The sequence below is a fragment of the Perca flavescens genome, chromosome 17, assembly GCF_004354835.1.
Source record: "Perca flavescens isolate YP-PL-M2 chromosome 17, PFLA_1.0, whole genome shotgun sequence".
Taxonomy (NCBI): Eukaryota; Metazoa; Chordata; class Actinopteri; order Perciformes; family Percidae; genus Perca; species Perca flavescens.
In genome coordinates, this window is record NC_041347.1 from 14,623,408 (window position 1) to 14,649,207 (window position 25,800).

The 25,800-nt window shown below is 41.5% G+C and overlaps 1 protein-coding gene across 8 annotated transcripts in view; it reads right to left on the reverse strand.

Annotated features, from left to right (window-relative positions):
* The window catches only part of LOC114571718 (neurexin-1a), a 264,301-nt gene that overhangs the window by 97,872 nt on the left and 140,629 nt on the right, over positions 1-25,800 (reverse strand). For 4 of the 8 annotated variants that reach the window (XM_028602863.1, XM_028602862.1, XM_028602861.1 and 1 more), the window contains exon 1: positions 10,561-11,145. The exons of the other annotated variants lie outside the window; for them this stretch is intronic. In XM_028602863.1, the coding sequence (XP_028458664.1) occupies positions 10,561-10,807 (247 nt within the window). In that variant the 5' untranslated portion in view covers positions 10,808-11,145. Of the gene's footprint in view, positions 1-10,560; positions 11,146-25,800 lie in introns of those variants that run through there. 8 annotated transcript variants of the gene reach the window in all.

The following is a 25,800-nucleotide window of genomic DNA, read 5'->3' on the forward strand; positions in this document are numbered from 1 at the left end:
TTGTGTGAGCATCTCATCCATTTTACACATAATTCTAATCTTGCTATAGTAAACAGCCAAAACATTTATTGTGTGAGCATGGAGTGAAAATTAAGCAAGTTTGCCAGCTAGTCTACAACTGCTGCAGTTCTGTCAGGAAACTAACCCATAACATAAAATACTGTACACTGCACACTCTGCTGCTTTGCCTCCTTCCACGTTTCTCTTTTTTTCTCCTTTTTTAAGTGATAAATCCTCCCTTCAGTCTTTATCAGAAGGCTGGAGCTGAGCTATTCTCTTTGCAGTCAGCAGAAAGCAGAGTGGACAGAGGTGCTAAATCAACCAGGAGCATAGACGACCTGCTTGCTTAGTGTTGGCTTAAGAAGTCTGGGGATATTGGCACATATACAGCACAGTCAATATAAACTTTTACAGTTCATTGCCCAGAGACTTAATCTTCGCCACCGGCCGATAGAGTATTCACTTATATCTAATGTTTGGGATTGAGATATTATATACACCTATGCTGATACAGCATGTGTATTTCATTTCATTCCAACAATGGCAAATGTAATGAGTTATTGATAATACATGTAAATGATAAGTGGTAGTAAGGCAAACAGAGTTTATAGATAATAGGAATAATTTAAAGTTCTCAGGCAGTTACCCAGAGTCTTAACTAGGCAAATATTTTAATTAGTCCATTTCCACAGTATTGTTTTAACAATATCCAGTGACCTATGAGACTTAAGCTCCTTCTAATGAAGACAATCCCAAAGCAGCATTTCTGCATAGGACAGCTGACAGTGTCCAACCTGCCTTCATAAGCTGCAAAGCATTAATCCCCCCCTCTCCCTGCATTGCTAATTTGATGTAATTAAATTAAGTGGAGACTAAAAGTGGGGCACTGCTGCTTGCCCCCCATGATTGGTCATCCTTATTAGAGGGTATAAGATGCCAGCTCCAAAATGATAGGAGCAACAAAACCTAATAAACACGGGGAGAGAGAGAAAAAAGAAGCACTTAAGTCAGACCTCAAGGCTGGAACAGTACAAAATGACCACATCAACGAGGAAGTGGGTGGCGGGGGGGACTGTACGATTGCTATATTTCCGTTAGATGATGCTTCTGTGTTGCTAATAAAGTCTTGCTTCAGTAGCTCGACGCAGTTTATTTTGACATATTGTTCATTATAGCAGCTAATTATCCACTTTACATTTAAACCTACACAAGTTCACTCAAGGACTCATAGCTGTCTCCTTTCAGCGACTTTCTCGCTAATCCCACAGTTGTTTACACGCTATTAGCTTTGCTAGATACTTTGGCTTAGTAGTTAACAGTTAGCGATGGCTTCTCTCTCTCCCACTTCTGCTCTCTGTTTATCGGCGTGTCAAATGTTTAGCTATTCCTCTAGCCTGGTCCTCTGTACATTTCATTTGTACAGAGAGTCTGGCCACTCTCCATTGACAAGCGTTAACTTCCTTGAAGGCGGGTACTTGTTTAAAACTAGTGGATCTGCCCACAGCCACTCAGGATCTTCCATAACCAAACGCTAACGTTTGGTCGTTATGTCACGCGCATGTGCAACAAGAGGGGATCCCGATAACAACTATTGGATTATATTTAGCATTAGCAACGTTTGTGCTAGCCAACTCCTTCACCACTAACAGAGTGAGCTGGAAAATCAAACTTTATCTGAACCCCGTGGGGAGGAGGGCCACAACATCATGGCCACCAAAAGAACTCAGCAAATATGTACCAGAGAAACTCGTTAAGGTTAGCGGTTAACGCTGTAACCTAATGTAGCTCCTGTTAACCACCCCCTGGCAGCAGACTAAAAGCCAAGGAGGCTGAGTGACTGTCCTAAATAAGCATAGCCCATCAGGTGTCAGATCCACGGAAAACTGGTTTGTAACAGGAAGCATCTCTTAACCAGTATCTCTTTTTAGTATTGTATTGACACTCTGAAACAATCCTTTAAAGATCCCATGGCATGAAAACTTCACTTTATGAGGTTTTTTAACATTAATATGAGTTCCCCCAGCCTGCCTATGGTCCCCCAGTGGCTAGAAATGGCGATAGGTGTAAACCGAGCCCTGGGTATCCTGCTCTGCCTTTGAGAAAATGAAAGCTCATATGGGCCGATCTGGAATCTGCTCCTTATGAGGTCATAAGGAGCAAGGTTACCTCCCCTTTCTGTGCTTTGGCCGCCCAGAGAATTTGGCCTGCCCATGAGAAAGAGAGACATAATGGCTTTCAAACAAGCAAAGTGGCAGTTGGTCAAGGCCACACCACCAACCTCTACCTTGCCCCCCCCTCTCTCCTCCTCAATAGCTACGCAGAAATGCTACACACAGTGACACATGGTACTAAAGAAGGCTCATTGTGGGGCTGGCTCTAGTGGCTGTAATTCTGCACCAAGGCTGAATTTCGGGAAAGAGACTTCAGATACAGTATTAGGGGACCACTAAGGCCTATATAAAAGCATCCAAAGAGCACCATGTCATGGGACCTTTAAGGAAGCCCTAAACTCTGAAAGAAGAAATGAGCAATCTGCCCCTGCATCACACTGTTGCAGTAGTTCGCCATATTTTATCCTCACACTGCTCTGAAGAGATAAGCCTTCACCTCATCATGAAGGGGCCCCCGGGTAGCCATACCAAACACCCTTGCTCTTCATGGCAGGGGCCCATCAATTCATGGTTGAGGTAAAGTTCTGCCCCCTGGGATAGTAACATAATGCCATGAATGCTCAGTCGACCAGTGTCACTCACACCCTTATGCCCCCTCCTCTACCATGCTCACTTCCCCTAAGCCCTAAGTGATACATGAACCCATGCCTTGTGGAGCAGAATGGCCCATCCAGGCAGAGCTGACAAGACCCAGTGTCTTAATGGAGCAATACACCAAACGGGCCCTTTGTTACCCTGACCAGCTGCATATCTGCCTCCACAGCCAACAGCCTTGGCTCTGATAGAGGTGTCCCACAGTATCGACAGCTTCAAATTTACTCTCTAATCATCACTTGCCTCATTTGCTCCTCAGACTCAATGCTCCCTTTCTCTCAATTCAGGTCAGCCATTTTGTTTGCCAGCAATTTGTTGATGAGATTTTTCAGCATCCAGTGTTTAATTTGCATGCCAGCGAACACACAAATCAAAGTCAGACTTAAATAAAATCAAGCATCAGTCGATTCTCTTCTTTTTCATTTGCGGTTAAAAGCCACTTTTACTGATTGCGCGCCATCAGACATCAGTGCATTATTTAGTTTCAGTCTTTCTGTGTCCTAGCGTGTTTCAAACATCATAGCCTCCAAATGGTCTCTAGAAACTGTTGTCTTCTCTATTAGGGAGCCAACAGATGTGGAGTATGACTGCAGTTCTAATTAATGAAAAAGACAAGTGTGGAGGATAATTACAAAATGGAAGTGAGGCAGAAAACAGAGTCCAGGGCCAAAGCTCTGATCTGAGACTAGAGACAACTGGCCGCCCATCACTATATGCAGCCCAACCTGCATCAGCACAAATACTGCTTTCACAAAGAAGCTGCTTTAGGATCAGACAGAGCTACTGTGCTTTATTGAGGATACTCCTATGTTAACACTATTCATAAAAGCAAATTATACAGCAGTCTATACTAGGCCTGCACATTTACAAAATGCTTGTGCTGCAGGAGTTTTCTTTGAAATGATTTAATACATCCGCATCTCTACCTCTACATTAAAAAAGAAAATATCAGGTAAAGCCCCCTCCACTGTCCCTCTTCTTTAACAACTGTTAAGCTCAAGGCGATGCATAGGTGCAGTAGGTAGCTCAAACGCTGAGAATAAACAACACTTCAAACACAAGCGGACACTGTTAAAAATGGTACATACAATGCACTGCGCAATTAAATTTACATACATTAGCAAATGGAAGTAGCAAGTAACCTGATATTACATATATTAGAACACCAATATGTGGATAAAATGTGTTCTATATGTTTTATGTTAAACAAGAAAACAAGCCTATTTCCCTCGCTACAGTGCCATGTCATCCCTGTATTACACCGCTTTGTTTTTACTGTCTTTGTAAGCTGTACCCAGGAGACAGCAAGCATGCCTTGGCCTTAATTGCAGGATTAAACATCTGCTTTGCCGAGTAGCCTCACTTTGTAACTAAGTCTCTACCGTGTGCCGATATATTATTTAATTAGCTACATCTCGTATAGAAATGATACAATAACATGAATATGGAGAAAATTCAGCAAAAAATAAACCCTGCATGTGCTGATGTACCGAGGTGTATGAGAGGGGGTTTTGTCGTGCAGCACAACTACTGCCTTTGCGATTTATATACAGCTCTGCCTCCCCCTTATCTTCAGGCAATGCTGGAACACAATAAGAGAGATGTGTTATCCTTTATCTCCCACCGATGCAATGTATCAACCAACAAATAAATATATAACAGAAAAAAAGAAATGTGCGTGGGTATGCATTATATTTCTACATTATGTTGCAAAATATATGCTAATATTAGCTTGCACTTAGGTGTTAGGCAGGCGTGTTTTTATCAGCCCATGCCAGCAGGCCTGTGGCAGTAAGAGATGGAAGGAGCAATGAGGAAGGTGAAATCCCACACAATCCTATTAGAGTGGATTAGGGCACATCTTTCTTTCTGTTGCCACTCTGCTGCAGGTGAGCAATTGTAAATTGCAAAAAAAGAATAGTTATGACATGGTTGGTTCTTATTGAGGCCTTCTATTGTCAGCCATTCATTTCTTAAACCCTTTATTTCCATCATTAATCTAACGTTCTAAAGTTGTTAGGTAATGATTTGTAAACTAAGAATAATTAGAACACTGTCAATCTCAGTGATGGAGTTTTTTTTGTTTTCTCCAGATGTGTGAACAGATGTGTGATATTTAAGTAGAGGCTGATTATCGATCTGATGATCAATGGCAATCATACATTATCGTCTTCTGCTAGCTGGCTGCCAGAGAAACCCATCCTCTCCCCTGTGGTTGGGGTTATCAGGCTGTAAAGGCTGAAAGACTTCACCCACCATCTTTTTTTTTCTCCTATGACTTTCCCAGAAACAATTAGTCCAGCACTAAGGGCGTTATCACTATATTCTGGACAATTATAAGTTTACACCTTCCAAGTACATATTTTTCTTCATGACCCATTTTAAATTTGAACTAACCAATTATATATTACACTATATAAATGACACTTTTCCATGTGTACATTTGCATATCACTTCACTACTCACATTCACACCCTTGTGACAATAATTCATAGTGATTCAAGATTATTTGAGAAAGTGTTGCTCTTTGTGTGTGCACAGAATGTGCACAAGTGTGTGTATATACAGGCTTGACTGGCACAGAGCTAGATGCTCCCTCATTATGGTGACACAGAATGAGGCTTCTCCAGGGTGACTGAATTTACTTCAGATTAGATTTTAAAAAAAAGTGGCTTTTGCATACTTGATCTCCACTTTATTTATTTCAATTTATCTTTTTTTTTCCCCCTTGCTTGTGCCATTCCCATGGGAAATAATGAGGAATTTACACAGTCAATCAGAATGAACTTTGGAGAACTATTTAAGCTCTTTAATTAGCATCTTTAACACGTTGACTCCTTCATGCTTCCTGTCTTCCGTACAGTTAATGTTAGCATGCAAAAGTCCAGCTGCGGCTTAAACATTTAATCGTCAATGTGGAAACAATCCTATTTTTCCAGCTCTATTTAAAATGCATTCCTTCACGTAAGATCTTTCTCTTATTCCTCTCATTGCCACACTATTAGATGCCTTCATAATTTCTGTACATTTTATTTGATCTGCTGGCCAATTCGAATATGATTGTCCTTTTGCTACACAGTACATTACTATATTTGTCACTCTCTTGTTTTAATGTATCAGGGCTCCAGACTGCGAACAAATGGTCGCAAAATGCGACCATTTGGTCGCAAAATGAAAGAAGATGAGTGTGCGACTGATGAGTGTGCGACTGAATTTTACATCCAGTCGCGCATGTGCGACCTCACACAACACACACTCGCACACACGCAGAGCTGCAGACGGTGCAAACTACATCGCCTCTGCAGTTTTGTTGAAGTCACAGAGAGTCACGGAAATGCCGATAAAGTGGTTTCAAGTGTGGTTACAGTTTTTCATAACTTCGCGCTGACTGACAGAGGTTGTAAGGCAAGGCAACTTTATTTCTACAGTGCCTTTCAGCAACAAGGCAATTTAAAGTGCTTTACAAGAAACATTAAAGAGCAATTAAAAATGGTCATGATGAAAATAAAAAAATAATATACAATATTTTTTTTTTTTTACTGTCATGACAGCGATGGGGCTGTCAGTTTACCTTCCATGTTGCATCTTCAAAAGTGACACTGAATTTGAAACAGCACATTGTAATTTCTGCATCTATTATCAAAGTATGTGTTAGTAATACAGTGGGAATTAGTAGAAATGTGATTATTTAGTTAGCATGTTGATTTATGGTGTGTGCCCCTAAATTTTCTGGTTGTGCCCTTAACATTTTCAGTTGGTCGCCACTGTGCTCCTAGTGAAAACAAGTTAGTCTGGAGCCCTGTATATCCTGCTGTTAAAACAAATTCCCTCCATGAGAATCATTGTTTCGTATAATCAAATAATTGTTATTCATCTGGTGCACTCTGTAAGTGTTACCGTGGCATTACCCCATTACAAAATGTCATTGTATTTTGCAGGGTTAACAGCTGTGCATGAAATCAACATTGTAAATTGGAAAATGGAGCAGTTTTCTGTATGATGGAGGTTTCCTTCATTTATGTGCAAAATTACGCATTTTCTCTACAACACTTGTTAGTCACACAGAGGTAACACTAGCAACAAACATTCACCAGATAACTTATTAATTGAGGTATTTTAAAAAAAATGCCTTGAAAATGAAAAGCCGGAAAGTGTAAACAGACAGATGGACGGGATGAACAAGAAAGAGGGAGACGGCAGACAAGACAACGCTGTTGATGGTGATTCACCGAGTCCTTTATGGTTAAAGAGCTCCCTGACTCAAACTCATCCCAGACCTATGTATGTTGAGTCAAAAGAGGGAGGGGGCTCTTTTTCTCTCTCTCTTTCTCCCTCTCTGTCTCCCAAGTCTCTAATCTAAAACCCGACACATTACTCAGCTGACCCCTCGCTGCCCACCGCACGCAAAGTCAGGACTCATTTCCCTTCATGCCAACCATAGCCTGGTCACCGCCGAAACCACACAGACCACTGCAGGCACAAAAGGCTGTCCACTCTCTCTGCTTGGATGGACTCTGTGGACCAACCAGGGGGCTGGAGGCTAGGGGGGGTTAGGCAGAGTGTTTGGGAAGAGATGAAGTGCAGAGAGTAGGAAGGATGGAAAAGAAGAGGAGAGCAGGCAAGTGATTATCATAAGATGCAAGTAGGTTAAAGACCCAAAGCACACACAAATAAAAAGAGGGTGTTTGTGTTCTCACACATCATAGAGGGAGGAGAATTAAAAGAGTGCAGTCTTTACTCTTTCATTCGTGGGTCAATAACTGCCTCTGCTCCCTCTAGAGCAGAGGAACATGTACTCAGATCCTTATCAGGGCAGCTATCATCCCCACTGCCTCACAGAAGCAGAGATACTGTCATCCTCACACTATCGCAGAATGACATCAGCTCAGAGACATGGGAGTAATTATATTATACAAGCCCACAACACACACCGGCAGCAAGTCGACATCAGAGACCATCCACTTTCTCGCTCTTCTCCCTCACTGTTCTTTCGCTCTCTTCCTTTTCTTTCTTCACTTTCTCCATCTCCATTGTTCTTCATTCTCTATCTTCTTTCATTTCTTCCCTCTGTCCTTATCTTCCCCCATTCATCTCTGCAGCAGGGCTAGCACAGACGAGCACTGTCTCTAATCCATGCAACCATTAGCTCTGAAAGTGAGAGCTTTAAAATGTATTATAATCACTTAAATTGCTTCGCCGACTTTGATCAAACCTCAAATACAAAAGCCATTTGTGCAGACGCTGACAGAGCAGGTATTTGGGGGCGGGAGGTGAGATACATGGAAGATACTGTATATTTGGCTCAGACAGTGGGAATTGCAGATCACCATCTTCTACAAAAAGTCTACTTTCCCATTAACCACTGGAGATTCAGTTAAATCTTAAAGTCTAAAACACATGTCCTATTGATCAGATCATCTCATCTATCCATCTTAATGAATAAGAACAGCAGGTAAAGAAAATATGATAACCTAGTTATCCAGCATATCGAGTATCGTTCCATATCTGGGAAAGAAGAATATCACCTCTGGGAGTTTGTCTATGATAAATGGTATGTCTGCTCCTTAGACTTGATCCTGTCTGAAGCTCATTACTGCTAGCCCTAAACAAACAATGCATCATACTCCAACTCAATTTCATACATCCTGACCATGGTAATTTTCTACTTCTTTCCACATAAATCAATGACAGACATACAAGTTCAATACAAAGGAAACAAAGCATGGTTCTCTTACATTATGCTGGTATATATATATAGGGAGTAATGTGTGCTTTCCTATAAAATCACTTACAGGAATTGTGTGCTCGTGTCTTGGAGAATATTTGGCAAAATGAATAGCCCACCATCGGGGCAGCCAAAGTTACTAAACTTAGCTACGTATTACTTTAAGTTTTTCACTTAAAAAAATTTGCATATAGAACTAACTGCCAGCACTTTATTAGCTTTGTTTGGTCTAATCACTTGAGACAACGCTAAATGCATTGTGACAATAATGCAGAAAGGCAGGTAGAGTTACATAAGTATTGCAAATAGGATTAGATTTTAACATTGACACCAACAGCTAGCAGCGAGAGGGGTGGGGCCAGAGAGACAGTGAGAACAATTGAATATAACATAAGGCTACTTTCTGTTTAATACACATAAATTACATATACAAAAAAAAAAAAAAAAAAAAAAGATACTCTTAAAGATATAGAATCAAACCTGAGGGGCCTTGGCTCTTGCATTCATAAATTAGACTGAAGAAATTGAGCTATGCAAGTTTAATTGCTGCAGTTAAGAGACACCCCGTGTAGTGAACAAGCCCCATGAAAATTAAACCAATTTCACCACAGCTAAGACAACAGCACTGGGGCTTTTACAACAGCAGGCTTTGTCCTGGAGCCAGGTACCATGTTGAACAGCATGTCTATCCATTTTGCATTTATGCACCCTCCGTGCACTGATCAACCAAAAATGTTATGTTACTGAGAAAGCGTTCCTTTGCCTCCTGCAAGTTCTCTCATAATAACAGCACAGCGGAGCAGCAACGCTAACTATGATATTAAGTCGTGGAATGTGCCTGAAAGCACCACATGCCCCCGGGGTCCTGATGGAAAGCAGGAGGCGAGCTGAGCGTTGTCTGCTCCAGACAGGTCACGGCAGAGTGGCCTAATTGCCTCTCTTGTGGTCTCAGTACGCCGGCAAACCTCCCATCTCCCTCATCATCACTGAGGAACACTGACTCCCTTGTTCGTACAGGTCTAACTCTGCCCAGTGATCCAGGCTCCAGTTTAGTTTCTGAGCTGCTCCTGTGTACAATAGAAACATCCTCAAAATGCTAGCGCTGCTCTGCAATGGTGTTATCCCTCACAACGAAATGTCTTTACTAATAAACTTTATTATTAGAGAATCCAGAACATCACAGTAAAGATTTGTAAAACAATATTAAGCAGTGTCTACTCAATGGAAGCCAGGGTACCTCAGCATTACGTCAGTGTTACACCAGTAGTGATTACGTCACTCAAAAAAATGCCTGGGCAGTATGATGACTAAAGAAAGAGTATTTTGGTCTTCTGCGTGTCACACTGCCTCAATCTTAAACATTAGCATCGCTCACAACTGCAGGTAATATTCACAATGCAAATAATACAAGTACCGCCAAAGAAGTGGGAAAAAAACAAACTGCAGTATTTCTGAAATCAGTCTCACACATACTGTATTGAGAGGAGCATACTGCAGTCTACCATGAACACTTGGGGGTGAGGTTATATAATTCCTTATAGTTGAGATTCTTCCTATTTCCTTTTTCTTCCTCACCTAACGCCTGTGTCATGAACCTTCTTGCCACACTGGGTAAAGAGGCCTCATCCAAACTCTGCGCTGGGCAGGGGCCAGGAGCGGCTCGACGCCCTGCAGAGCTAGAGGCAACACATCTTTGTCTCTTCCAAACACCCAGGGGCAACATGGAGCGCCACAATGTTCTAATCCTGTCTAATCTGGACACAGTGGAGCATCTGGAGATAGGGATATGGCTAATCTCAGATATTGAGACAGAGGGCAATTTGCTGAGATGGAAAAAAAAGGGGATGGATCTAAGCTAGACTCGCCATGTGTCTTGGGAAGGGGAATTTAAAATGGAAATAAACAATATCATGTCATATTCAGGATTTGGCAGTTAGATATACAAAAGATTGAATGTCAATTGCGAGAAGTTAACGACAATGGTTAAATGTAAAAAATAAAATAAAAAACTGCTCAAAGAAGTTATTGTACTCAGAAAATGTACTGATGATTAGACAAGGAAATACTTACTGTGCCCTGCTCTTAGGGATGCAGGTGATCTGTGGATAGCAATAGGCACAATATGGTGACGCTTGTTTCCATGGGAGAGGTGAATGTGGTGGAGACTCTCCACAGCACCTGGTTCTGACCCTGCCACAAAGCCCAGGGCCAGGGCAGTGATCCACAAGGCCAGGTGGGTGAGTGAAGCTGAATTTCGGTTTAGGGGCTCTGTTACAGGGCTCGGGGGAGCAAACTGTGTCCTCCAGCCTCCAAACATCTTCCCTGAGTGGCCAGATGAGGCTTCAGATGAAGGTGGAACTTCAGTGAGCCTTACAGCCCCATTCTTCTCACCTTGCCAAATCTCACTATGCCCAGAGACACTCACACAGATCCACAGAGAAAGAAGGGAAAAAAGCAAAAGGGGACACCACACAAAATGTCGGTTGTGAGATAAAAAAAAAGAAGCCTTTTGCTGTTCCCACTGAGTTAGGAAATCCGAAGCAGCACCCAGGGAGGTAAAGAGGTATCATAAATCATACAGAAACAATCAAAAACATTCACGCAAGAAATCAGGGCAACCTTAAACAGCAAAGGAGAAATCCCAGCTTGCTCCAATTCCAGTTTCTCTTTTTCTCCTTCTGTTAAGCCCTCACAAAATGAAAATCTCCCCACCAAAAACTGAATATTCCAAAAAATGCATTTGCCAGGTAGAAAAAGAAAGAAAGCCAACTTCAGAAGAGACTGATAGCACTTGTGCAAAGTGATTTTTTTTTTTCTCAGAAAATCGAGACAGACGTTCTGAGTTTCCCTCTTTTTCCTCCTCCAGTGGTCTCAAAGGATGTCCAGTGGAATGGGACCATAGTTAAATCCAAGTCTCATTTGCATGTGTCAGACAGCTGCAGCAGCGAGAGAGAGACGACGTGATTGCACCTGTAAGTTGTGCCAAGTAGCGCACCCGTTTCCCATCTAGAGATCTCTGCTCTCAATTCTACCAAGTGATAGCAACGACAGTACCTGAGAGAGCAGCCCTGGGCAGGAACACACACTCACACACAAGCAGCATCGGCAGCTCCGTTCCAGAAGATGTGCGCAAGAGGAAGAGGGGAGAGAGGTGGAGGAGAAGGAGGAGGAGGACAGAGGGAGGGGGAGCCTCAACAGCCAGCCAGGAAGCAGGAGGGAGAGTGGCTATGCAAATAGGCAGCATTCACATAGCGAATCACTGGAGCCTGAGTGCATTACAGAGGAAGAGCCTATTTAGGCAGAATAGCAGGAACTGAAGCTATGTCCCCCAGCCCAGATTCCTTTCACAAACTCCCCTGACTCTCCCTGTTCAGTCTTTTTCAATCCACTCTCCTGTGTGGATACTCCTCAGCAGATAAAAGAAGAAAGCAAACGTGAATGCAGGACAGGCTGAATTAATTTTGGTTTGTACTTTTATCCTGCCATCTCTTCAGATTCCTCCTCTTCTTCCACTGCCAGTCTGTCTTTTCCTTTGGCTACCTTTTCTTAACCTCTGTGAATTTGGGGAAGTTATATGATAATAGTGCTGCGGATATAAAAAATTGAAGCCAAGCAGTCCAACCCAATCCTTGTCTCTCCATTGCCCAGGAAAACTGTTTTCTATAGGTTCCCTAACTGGAATCTGCAGTCTGTCGCGAGCAAGATTTTAGAAGAGTGATGATGATGCAGCAGCTCACACAGGCAACTCTCTCCCTCTCACACACACACAAACATATGAACACACACACACACACACACACACACACACACACACACACACACACACACACACACACACACACATAAAGCACGCACAGTGCCAAAGCTGGCAGTTGAGCACTGTCCACAGAGAGGGTTCTGAATCTGGGCAAGTCTGCATTGCTTGCTAATAAAAGACCATTTCTCACAAGAGACGGAATGCTGATCGCAGACTTAGTGTGCAGCGTGGGTTACGGGAATGTAGAAAACATGTGGACATAAAGCCCTGCTGATAAACACAATTTGGTTCAGCTGGGAAGTGTGCTCAGTGTTCAGAGTTCAGGACTGGAGAGCACAAGGCTCAGCTGCAGTGTGCCTGCTTCTGTTTGCACACTGGCCATTCAACATCCTCCCCTTAGAAATGCAGTGTTCTAAGCTGGGAAAAAAAAAAAAACTGTAAGCACTGCTGAGCTGATCTGTACAGTTTACAGGGAATCCACAAGCATTTATGGCCAAAGAAAGCCAACTTAGCAAGCATGATACAGAGGATAATGTGTCCTTTCCCATTTTCTTTTTTCACTTGACTGTTCACATGAAGACAATGAACCAATTAAATTAACATTAATGATGAACATTTCACGTGATCCATTTACTGAGTAGAAATACATTAGAAATAAGGGCTCAACATTTAGCATGGTTGCTGTAATCTGAATTTGAGTATGAAAAAAAAAAAACTTTGTTATAAAATGAACATAGCCGGTGAGATGAATATAATCTGCCATCTGGCTCGAGGACAGATGAGGATACCTCTTATTTCTCTCTGTTGCATCTAGTAATATTATTATTATATATGTGTGTGTCCCTGTGTGTGTGTGTTTGTGTTCCTTAATAGTAGCAAAAAGCGATTGAAGTACAAAACAGATGCTGCACACATTAGGCAACTGTGCTGTTCTTACCTTGTAAAATCTCAATAACTTGGTGCAGCCACCTGGTGCTAAAAAGTCAGCAGCATGGAACCACTGCTCTGTTCTCATTTGCAATGGTGAAAAGGAATGTGTTTACACTTTTATAATCATCAGCAGTCTAATCTGCATAATTACACCTAATAAGGCAATCTATCAGGGCTGCTTGCCAAGGACAACAACCTGACTTACTATGTCCTCAAAAGCAAACTTTACAGAACAAATAAATTACATCTTGAATTGCAATGCTTAATATTCAGGTTAATATACAAGTGTAATGTGTGCACTTATTTTTTTAACGTTTGCACTGGGTATTTAGTGAAAATGTCGTGTTGGTATGCAGCAACTAAAGTTAATGACATCAGCAGTGAGGTGATACCGTTATCAGGTTTATCATTAGTTACTTGTTCATTTGTGCCCTCAAGTGGCGGAACTGTAAAGTGCACAAAAACGTCTGTAGGTTTATCCCAGAGACAGCAGCTTGTTTGAAATATTAAGTTTAACAAAGGCATTCAATAAGATTAAATAATAGAACTATTGCTAAAACCCTTATAATTTAATCATATTACTCTAGATATTCAAACATTAAAATACAATCATGTGATTGAATACATCATTCTGATTATGATCAATTCCTATGACCGATCACCTCTACTAGAATAGCACTAAGCCTTCAGCAGGTTGCCCTTTGCGCCAATCATCGTCCTTGATAAATTGGCTTACTGAAGTTATGAGAAGCAAGGAAAACAGGGGCCATGTATACAGCTTTAGGGAAAACATTCACAACCAAATGTCTTTGCCAGCACAAAAGCAAACACCTGGGACCACAAACCTAAACTAATTTCAGCACAGTTAGAGATCTAATCTGTTTAACCAGATGATTGTAGAGAGTTGGCCACAAAATGAGAAAATCCTCTTCCACAACTAAACTTTCACCATTAAAGCGTTTTTTTGTTGTTGTTTTTTTTTTCAATTCCCCATTGTGTTCTGACTTGTGTTCCTGTTACTGAGATGTCTTCTTGACAGAAAGCAAAAAACAGCTCTTATTTGTTTCCATTTAAGACCCAAAGGATTGTAGAGGTCTCTGATGCATGTGATGCTTTGAGCACATTTCCCCTTTTTGATCTACATTTCTCTGTTTTCTTTGTTTCTCTTGAAGGTAAAAACCACAAAGTAAAGCCATTGAGAGTTATCTAAAAAAAAAAAAATTGGACAAATTGGTTGGAAAGTGTGGCTAACTTCCCCTCAAACTGAGTCAGGGGAGAAGAAATTGGTCGTGGGTGTAATAGTCCCTTGGAGAGCAAAAGAGAATAAAAAGACATGAGTAGTCTCTGTTACTCACTTAAAGACTGCAACCACAGTGTCCTGTGCTGATGAGATGATTTTTAGAGGAGTGGAGGAATAGTGGAAAGAGAGCAGCAGATGGGTGGTCTAAGAGTGCCTGACCAGACTGGAGCATGGCCTTTAAATCAGTTAAAGGGCCATCAGGCGACACTTCATCACACATGAAGAGACCCTTTAGAGAGGGAAGGCCACTTAGAAAGCAATATTTCTCCTACTAAACACCCACTACGATGTTTACAGTAACAATTACAAGAAAATGCATCTGACGTGTTATTTTAATTAACAGAATCAGTGAACTGCTGAAAGGTCCAGGATTACAGCAGTTTAATAATCAGGTGCGGTTTAGTGTATAAGATGCAACTGTGGCTCAGAGTAGATCAAGCATGCAGGTCAAGCCATGCAGGAACCTGGTATACCTGTTGTGTGCTGATGTGACACATCTGTGTCAGGTACAGCAACATACTAGTCCCTGCAAACGAGAGCGTTCGGAGGACTATATCGCTGAGGTATATTGTACACTGGCAAGGAGAATATACTGTAAGGAGTGTGGTGTAATAAAAAGATAGAAAAAGATTCCTTCCACCTGACCTTTGAAATGTTTATCGCATCAACTGCAAAAGTTGTTAGATTTGATCCGTACTGTGATGTAAAGCAGCAGTGAAGTAGAAGAAGAGCAGCCAACTGTGATTGGTCAGAATTCAAATGTCTATTTTGATACGCGCAAGAGAGTCAATGAAACAAGTAGCTGTTACAGCTACATTACATCCGTCATCCTTTCGTCACAGAGACGTAGGTATTAAACACTAATGCTGCCTGTCAATTGCTGACATACAATGTTAAACCTGAGCTCTTTATACAACAGAATATTCTGAGAATATCAAACGCGTCATTACTCCTCTAAACATGCTTCACAATCGCTACGGAGAGAGACAGAGGAGCTGATGCTTATGTGTGCAAGTGCATGGAAATAGAAACACAGCGCCGTCTTAGTCATCCCGAGATATGACATGATAAGAACAGACAGATACAGGGAGTCAACACTCAATACACATAAGCTGTACAGTAATTCAACACAGAGGGAGGCCAGAGTGTCAATACCGATTGTGTTAGCAGAGGATGTTACATCAGGGTGCCTGGCCGTCAGATTATGCTGTTGTATCAGTAAGCGTGGTAAGGTAAACTCCACAGGTCAAAAAGGCATCGACTTGCTTGTTTCCATATCATCTGCACTTCAGCATCTCTGACTGGCTCTCGTGCTGCACAGCACTGTAGCTTAAGGTTTAAATTATTACCACAGCCATGACTACCCTCATCATTAAGTGATTAGCTCTTTCTACGAATGTCTGTCTCTTATGCATGTGCTGCTGTCACACAGTCAGTGAGTGTTATATTAAAGAAATAGAGCATACAAGCATGTACTTTAGGCTAAGAGAAATCAGCTACATGCAGCAGCCCTCATGCACTGCACAGAGATTAGTGCTACGCACTGTTTATTATGCAAGCTGTGAAGACTACATACATAACACCACTCAAGCTGATAAAACAGCCCACTAATAGGAAATAATGCACAGTTAGTGTTGTAAAATCAAATCCACAAATGGCACTGCATGGTGGTGCAATGGAATGACTTCATTTTCACTTAGAGCATAACAAAAAAGCAAAAACTCCACATCCATTCTCACTCATCCTTTAATCCTCTAATTTGTTCTCAAATGAAATTGAACATTATAATTTATTAAATGGAGCTTCTAAATGAAGTTAAAAAAAAACCTAATTTAAAAACACTTTTGATACTTGTTATTTGGTTTAAGTATTTACATGCTGCAGCATTTCTATTTGGGCATGTTGGTTTTAGGGAGTGGCACTCTCTTGTGTTGTACAGAAATAGAGTATTAATTAAAAATGTAGCTGTAAAATATTCAACATAATGCGGAATTTGCTCTGCACAACACTATCATCATAAAAGTACAGTGGCAGGGTTATAGTCAAATAATGATACCATTTTCTCTTCTCTTGTTTAGCTTGAACACACAGATACATGCACACAGCATTATTTCCATTACCAAGTCTGGAGCAGGCCCAAACTATGTATATGGAAGATAAACATTCAGTGCACATTGAGCTGTGTGTCTGCTGGCAAAGGATGCTTTGGAATCTACCTAATGTGAGGAACAGTGTTTTTTTCTCCTTATGCATAAACAATGCCACAATAGTGTTCATTTCCATAAATCCATTTAAATACACATTAGGATCAAGCACAGAGGAAATAACATTCAAAAATCCTTGTACCTAAGTGCAAATAAAGGTTTTGTGTGTGTGTGTGTGTGTGTGTGTACGTACCTATGTGTGTGTCAGTAAGTGGGTGTGAGCTTGTGTTACGATGATGTGTCTGCAAATGCATAAACCAAATCCTAACTGTCAGTGAGAGAGAGATAGGGGTCACAAGTTGGCAGCTTTCTGGAGGCTCTCTCTCTATCTCCTCTGACAGTTCCCAAGATGCAGTGGGCCACCGGGGCACTGTGTCCGTCAGTCTGTCTTTCCTGAAATCCGTCCAAAGTAGATCAGTTCCCTTCTCAGAGCGCTTCATCCTGAACAGGTCAAGGATGGACTGTGGCTCCCTTCAGGAGTCCACAGCTCCTTTGTTAATAAGCCACTCTGCCACGCTCCGGCTAACTGGGACAACAGAGAGGTTTAATGGAAAATATTGTCTTTCTCTGAATGTGAAAATATTTATAAACAAACCGTTTTGGCTCTTCTTAAAAATGCCTTGCATCTTTTCAAATTAAGTTCATTCCTTTTGGAATAAAACTCCAAAATAAGGAATAAGAAAAAAGTGTACTCTCTTTGGAGAGGCATACCACAGTACACTCATTTTGTTCCAGTTTTTAAACTTCATCAGCAATATAGCTGTTCAAAAATTAAAGGCATCCTACTACATAGTTGTATAACGAAACCATCTTCTTTTCAAGCTTAATCAATGGGCACTACTACTACTGTTCTTTTTCAGTGTTTGTCATTCAAAATGCACTTTAAAGTGAACCTCAACTACGCGACGTGTGATGTCATACATTTCAAGGATCCATCACTGTGTAATTTTGAGTCCTAAAGCTGGTTTGAATCTTTCAAGTTACATGAAATCATTGAAGAAACATGAGTCAGGTGAATGAGAATAACTTTCACAGACGAATAAGTGGGTTGTATGGTCTCTGGTGGCATTCACCTTTATGGCACACAACGCAGACGTTCTTCACACAAGCATCACACTCCTAGCCGTTCTGTTGGAAATGCATGCCGTTGAAGATTAAGAAGAAGTATTGCTGCTGCTGCTGCTGCCTCTTACAAACAGAAGGTAAAGCACTGCTGGGGAAACTGTTCTGCTACTGTGAAAGAATCACAGCTGAGGTGGCTAATACTTCTGACCACATTTTGACATGTGGGAGTGAAGCAAGGTGAAAAAGGAGCAGCTGAACAATGTCTGCCTCGTGGTGTGGAAGCACAAAGGAGGAGCTTTAGAAAATGTTCCAGTAGAGTGACTGCAGAGAAAATAAAGTTACTTTAAAGTGTAAATACTATTTTGGAAAGTTGACATAGTGGAGACCCTGCTACCAACACACTTTAGGAGCTCGCCAGGGGTAGACACAAGTGATGACATGCTTAGCTGCATGGCAGTATGGGGATGTGGCAATGCAAGGTGTGTTGTTGTGTGGAGTTTTGTCAGCGTAATTGGCCAAACATGGATGCAGAAAGATTGGTGATGCTTTACAGTAAAGAGTGCTTAAGCTTTAAAACCAAACTACTTTAGGCCAAAATACGTACTACACAAATACTTTGCTGGAGCCAAGAAAAGTTGCAAAAGACCCGCTTGCATTTTCCATGGCGATAACAACGAATGCACAAAATCCAATGGAAAGCAAAGCAAGAAGTCGCCAGTGCTGACTCTTACAAGGTATGCGGAGCCACTCATGTCTAAGGCAAGGCTTGGTATATGAATGGCCAGCAGCCTAAAGCACAGCACGCAATATTGGTGAAAAGAGTGTCACATATAGAATGAATGAGGCAGCGTGACTCCAGTTGTCTGCATACATTACATTAAAAAGGCTACTAGTTCTGGATCAGTTCTCGAGGTTGTGAGTGAGGTGGCAGAGGCTCTTTCATTTGCTTTGACAGCATTTTACAAGTTCACCTAGATGCTCCTGTGGCTATAATGCAGGCATAGTACATGTCCAGTAGTGTATCAGATCAACAGTGTTATTGGAAAAAAACAAACAAAAAAACAATAGTTTAGGGGTAGAAAAGGTTTATCTATCAAGCGTGTTCAATTACTTCTCCAGGGGCCTCATGTATAAACGTTGCGTACGCTGGTTTTCCCGCACACGGTGTGATTTATAAAAATGAACTTGATGTGAAAATGTGCAGGCCATCACGCAAACTTTTGAGCAGACGTGAGAATGTGTGGGCCGTTTGCAAAGTCTTGTCTGGCTCTGTAACGTAGCGAATTCTAAGTGAACAGTGCTTAAACTCACCAAACATTACAAAATAAAGTTTCCACTTCACTTACTGGCATATAATGTTTCACATCTTTCATACTATCAACTGTTTAATTCACAGGCTACTTAACCTCTGTTAAACATGAGGATGGGAAATTAATGAAAAATCCACTTAGAAAATACTTTCAGTCATCCTCTGTATCTCACATAGATGAAATATCTACTCAGTGTGCAGAAAAATGTAATAGTGTCTGAGTCTGAAGTTGCTGAGGCTTAGAGACATCCATGGCGCACAGGAGGCGGGACGCACCGATCCATCTCCCCAGGAACAAACACTGTTTCGGGGGGGCATACTCGTGTGATGTGTAATTTATTCCGTGGATGATTTGTAGGCTATGTAAGTGAACAAGGTGTACCCGGTCAACCAAACACTGGGCCGTCTTGACTGTCTTAATTCTGCACATATTCCTGTTACTGTAGTCCTATTTACTATTTCATTATTTCATCCATGCGTGGCGCAGCGGATCCGTGCCCACTGTCACCTGCCGTGGATACGCTGGCCTCACCAACCTCTCCTCCTCTGAGTCAGGGCTCCCACGCGCTGGACTCAGTTTCACTGAGCCTACTAACACTTAAAATAAAGAAAATAAATAGCATTACATCAGTGAGTTCAAACTGCTTATTGTTATGTAATTTGGACTTACACTGAGATGTTGTTCTGTAAGTGGTGTGGCGCTACCACTATTCTCTTGATTTCTTGATTAGACTTTATTTTTTTAATTTCTGCCATGGTTCGGTGCATTCATTGTCCGGTCACCATTTGCCACTCTGGGCATTTTCTTTTATTGCTTATCCAAGATGACAAACCTCCAAACAGAACATGGAGAAATTTCTTTCTCACCTCCAGCACCTCAACCTCAGTCGGGGATAACCCGTTGTGATTGGACAAAGAATGACGTCGGGGGCGCATTTATAGTAATTTCCATATTAATTTATGGGATCAGGCAAGGCGGGGTCGGTGGCTCGTTCACGTGTGCTCAATTTCACGTTGATTGTGATGTATAAAGAAAAGGTGCGCAGGAAAACCTGCATGTAGAAAAGTGTGTTTGCCTATTAGACTTTCGTCTTCAAATTGTATCTCGGGGTGGGGAATACCACTAGTTGATGCTGTTATTTTGGCAAGGTGTTAATCATAAATTGTTGTAAACATATAAATACTGCGGTGACCCCCGTGCGTAATGCTGCATGATGGCATTGCTGGCCCTGCAGGAGGACTAAACCCAAGTGGAACAATCAGGAGAGAAAGAGACTTCAGGGACCATGACGATGACTGGCTAATATGCCGATTTAAATTCCCTAAAGCTGTGCTCTTGGATCTATGTACTGACTTGTGTCCAGTAGAGAGGGCAACGTGCCGGAACTGTGCCATCCCGGTCCAAATACAGGTCCTCACCACTCTGGGGGAAATGGCAGACAGCTAAGTGTTTTATATAAATATTACCAGGTATATATAATCTTCAACTTTTATTACTAAGGCTTGTTTGGATATAATATATAGTTCTGTCAAATCTTATCATATAGGTCTGTTATATTGCAGCCGTCCCAAGTGCCATAATGCCTGCCGTTTTGGACGGTATTATTAATATAGGTAGTCTATAGATCAGGTTTCCCTACACCGTGCAAGAAAATTTGTATTAAATTTGCAGAAATTACAAGCGTCTGAGAAGTATTTTGCTTTTTTCCCTGCCAGGCGTCATGATTCGGCGTAACGAAAGAACAACTGCCTGGGTCATGAACATACTGATCAGCATTCATGAGGTGCTTTGCATTAACTATTTATGGTTAAAAATGGGTGTGTACAGGGCGGGATAAGAGGCTGATTCACGTAAGCACACTTGTAGGTAATCTGTGATTTATAAAGGGAACATTGCTTACATATGTGGCGCACGTACACTTAGTAAGGATCCTACGCACAGTTTTGTAGATGAGACCCCAGGTCTCTACTTAATTTGGAAGCTAGGGGGCTTTTGCAGCACAGTCAAACTAGAAAACAATGTCCACTTGTCAAAAGCCAAGAGACCATGCTATGATTGGGTATATGTATTTGGGCTTCTTTGTGGCCAAATTGTACAACTTTTGAAAGTTCACGAATTTTCTTTTCCACAGCAATGCTGGCAATGTAAGTAGCAAATTAGCACAATGGTGAGGCTGTCCTCCCAAGAAGAACGACAGCATTAGTTGTTTCAGCCAAGTGCCCTAAAATAGCATACATCTACGTTTTATGTGACAAAGCCCTCCGTGGCCGTTGTAATTAGGACAGGAGCAAAGGAGGAAGTCATGTGATGGTATGATAGAGTGACGAAGTCTGTAATAGTCAGTCAACTTTTTTTAAGCATGACCACAATGGTTCCTTCACCTTAAAGTGACTATATGTAACTTTTAAATGTTTCTGAAACTGTGTATTGTTCCACAAGACTAACAGTGAAAAGAACGCTATTTTTAGATAGTTTATATTAATGTCGTGCTAAACTTTAACATCAAGAGCTGTGCAGCAGCATCTCCAGTCCTGACATATGGGTCACATTTTTAGTTTTTTTTCCCCCTTTACTACATTTAGCAGGTAAAAGAGAGGAAGATCAAGTTTAGCAAACATGGATTGCACAATTATTTACAGTCAATCAGAGTCATCATGTGGCATGTTGTCAATATGTCAATGTCACAGCAGGTTGTGCAGCAGAGTCCCGTTTGACTAACTCTGAATCTGTGGTCACAGTTGGAGCTCTCACACACCAACATTTTGCTCCACAGGTAGACGAGGACATAATAGGTTTGTCATTAAGCCAATAATGATAGAAAGCTAGTAGAGCACTTTGACTCACCTGGAACTAAAGAAATGATCTCTCCAAGCAGCTTTGTCACATAATTATGTTGACGATATTCTTTGGTCTTTTTGTCTGCCTCTGCACATGCTGTTACTGTATTAGTTCTGTACTCACTGATACAATTATTAATATAAATATCTATCATTTGTTTCTACCTACAGAACACTCCACTGCTTCTTTCATTTGGAACATGTCTTTTAATTCCTCCTTCGTTTCTTACTGCAGGTTTTGATTACAGTGTCCATCAGCATCTCAATTTGCAATTCACTGAACTGAAAATCTAATTTTCTCTTCATTTAAATGACTTCTGACTGTGAAATCATTCACAGAATGTCAACAGAAGCAATCAAAAGTTTTTAAATAGTTAAGTACAAGCACGCTTTAGGGATGTTTTACATTCTTGCCACAGTTCTCTCGGGTGTCATGTTTGATAGCCTGAGTTTACGAAAGAAGGGAATATTCACAGTGTCAGTGTTTCACCCAGCAGTGTACTTTGGCAGATACTCTGTCTTCTAGTCAACACTTTAATTAGTATTGTGTTGTGGAGAAACAACAGCTTCTTATTTCCTGTCAACATGCCCCTCTGGGCTACCCATTAATAAAAACCACCTCAAAGATTAGGCTCTCACCACTGCACTGCAATGAGTTCCAGATGAGATTCTGATTACAGCAGAGATTACAATGAAGTCAACGAAATGTGTGTAATGCTAGTGCTAAACTTTGATCTGACAGCATACTGTTCACTGACACAAAAATAATGTTTAAAACCTTTTGCAATGGACAAAAGCACAAGAAGTGCTCACCCCCAACTGAGTGTATTGTTGTATCGAGGTCACACTATAGCTCTGTCACACCGTATGAACATCAGCATGGTCTTATGAAGCAATGCGACATATGTCAGCCACTGCTGCTCCTCCATTCTAATGCCATTGTGGCAGCATGAAGCTACATCATATAATAAGCAAGTGACATGCCTCCTCACAGCTGTATTCTATGTTTTACCATCAGTCAAGTCAACTATCTGAGGACTGTACTATGAAGCAGGATTTGGCATTAACGAGGTAACTTCAAGTTCAACCCAGGGTTTTGTGTATCACGACAGTGGATCACTTGTTACCGGGTTAAATCGCTGTGGTAACTTACGATGAACACCTAACCTGCTCGGGAGCAGGCTATATTGGAGATTAGAGATCAACCGGTGTAAAAGCACCGCCTACTGACCAATCAATACTAGGGCTGGGGGTAAACGATTATTTATTAAACGATTAATCGGGCGATTATTTTATCGATTAGTCAACTAATTTAACGACTAATTTGACGGTTAATATAACGATTCTTTTTCTGTCTGTTCGATTAATAAAAACCATAATGTATCTCAAATAAATACCAAAAAATTCTTAATATACTTTATTAAACAACAGTTTTGCACAGCAAAAATCTTCTGCTTTACACAAAATAAAATAAATAAAATTATTTTACTGTTATTCAAAATGAAAGGCCAGCCTGTTTAAGCTGGCCAACATTAGTCTAATGTAATGTATTTGACTCGTAAACGACCACAACATGAGTTAACGCTAACTAACATTAAAAGGAACAATCCGACTTATTGGGAATTTAGCTTATTCACCGTAACCCCCGGAGTTAGACAAGTCGATACATATCCTTCTCATCTCCGTGCGTGCTGTAATGCTGTCTGACGGCTCCAGCGGCATCAGGCCAGCACAGAACATGCAGGTGAATGGTTGCAGCAATCCTACTGCTCCGAATAAGTGACAAAATAACGCCAACATGTTCCTATTTACATGTTGTGATTTATAGAGTCACAGCGTGTACAAAAAACAACATGAGCCGTCTTCTAACTGTAAACAAACCGGGAACTATATTGTCAGGCGGAAGAATATAGTACTTGGGTGGAGTGATAAACTCGCAGCAAGCCTGTCTGAGAATATAGTTCCCGGTTTGTTTACTGTTAGAAGATGGCTGTGTCTCATGTTACGTTGTTTTTTGTACACGCTGTGACTATATAAATTACAACATGTAAATAGGAACATGTTGGCGTTATTTTGTCACTTTTATCACAATTCGGAGCAGTAGGCTAGTTGGAACCAGTTACCTGCAGGATCTGTGCTAGGCTAAGCTAATGCTTGAACCGTCAGGCAGCGTTACAGCATGCATGGAGATGAGAAGGGTATGTATGGACTTGTCTTACTCTGGGGGTTACGGTGAATAAGCCAATTTCCCAATAAGTCGGCGTGTTCCTTTAAGTTGTGACTCGTGAGTTAGCCAACGTTAGACAGATAACGTTAAAAGCTACTGCAATCTGCTTGCTACCGTTAGCTAGATCTAGCAGCTGTGCACTTTGGTGGTGCTAGGCTAACCAATGCATCTTAGCGCTCTGTGCAGTTTGTTCGTGCTAGGTTAGTAGCTAACGTTAGCTACTAGAGAGGTGTGTTCTGCAGCCGTAAGCTAGCTGCCATTCAAGCCAACATTAGATGATAACTAATGTTAGCTAAACACAGCTGTCTAGGCGCCAGTAGCTAGCTAATGTTAACGTTAGCTACTAACCTAGCACGAACAAACTGCACTGAGAGCTAAGATAGTTAGCTAGCACCACCAAGGTGGTAAGCTTCGCTTCAGAACTCGAACCTCCTATGGCGCCATTTTCATGCTACAAAACAATCACTTGCCGTTAGCATTCCACTGACTGCCATTAATTTTGACGTCACTTTGACAGCAAATAACTTTACATCTGAAGCGTTTGAAGACTCTATTTGTCCATTGTTTATTTCTAAAGAAACACGACAATGTATAAAAGGCTCCATTACCTTGTACCTCACGTTATGGCTCTGTAGCAGACGTTTTTGTAAAAATAGGCTAACTATTGTGTCACATAGTAGAGGAATTACCGTATAGTAGGCCTACAGGAGAAGCTTGCAGGCAGTTTCGACTTACATGAGCTGTTTAGGTTTAATTACTAATGTTAACTAGCATTTTAGTTAGCAATAATTAGCCTGTGCCCATGTTATCTCCTTACATATACCTACGCTCTCCGTCTCTGCAAGATTGGGAATAATTGAGATTTGTCTTGGCACAGCTACCAGAAGACTTACAACTTTCAGACAGGTTGCTCACGTCACATCTACGTCTTCGAGCTCAGTTGGAGGCTGCGCAGTAACGCTCAGCACTCACCAGAAAAGTGCTTCTGGTATCCTTCACTGGTCTCCGTCCAGAGCAACGGGATCTGTTGGTCCATTCTTATATACTGTCTATGAGCACCACCGAAGTGCGCAGAGCTCAAGCTACACAACACACTACACAAACATGAAATTAATTTAGCCAACATTAGTACTTATTTGTTATGGTCTCCTTCATGAGTGACAATGGGGTGCCTCCGTTTCAGATGCTCCCACATTGCTGTTGTGCTGGTGTGGTATGCCAACTCCATTTGGCAAAGAGCGCAAATAACGACACCTTTAAATTTGAAGCATTCCCATACCTTCGATGATTTAGGGCAACCTGTTTTTTAGGACTTTTTCTTTTATTGGGGCTTTTTGCAGGGCTTTGCTGGGAATTCTGTGTGGAGGTTGCTGTTTCGTCCTCCATTCTGCAATGTTTTGGTCTCCCACGTGTGTGTGGCGAGCTGTGGCAAAGCGTCGACGCAAAAATATGACGTTGAAGTAATTTCGACGCGTCGCTACAGGCCTAATCAATACTCGATTGATAACGGCGTCACTGTTCTTAGAAGATCAGGTGGAGCTTGCTGAGCGGAGAGAGAGAGAGGTGCGCTCATAAAAGTTCAAACATTTAGAGAGACAATCCCATTAACATTCCATGATGGGTATTCTTTATGAAAGATAGCCTATAGCTTTTCAGCGGAGGGAATTACGTATAGGCTAG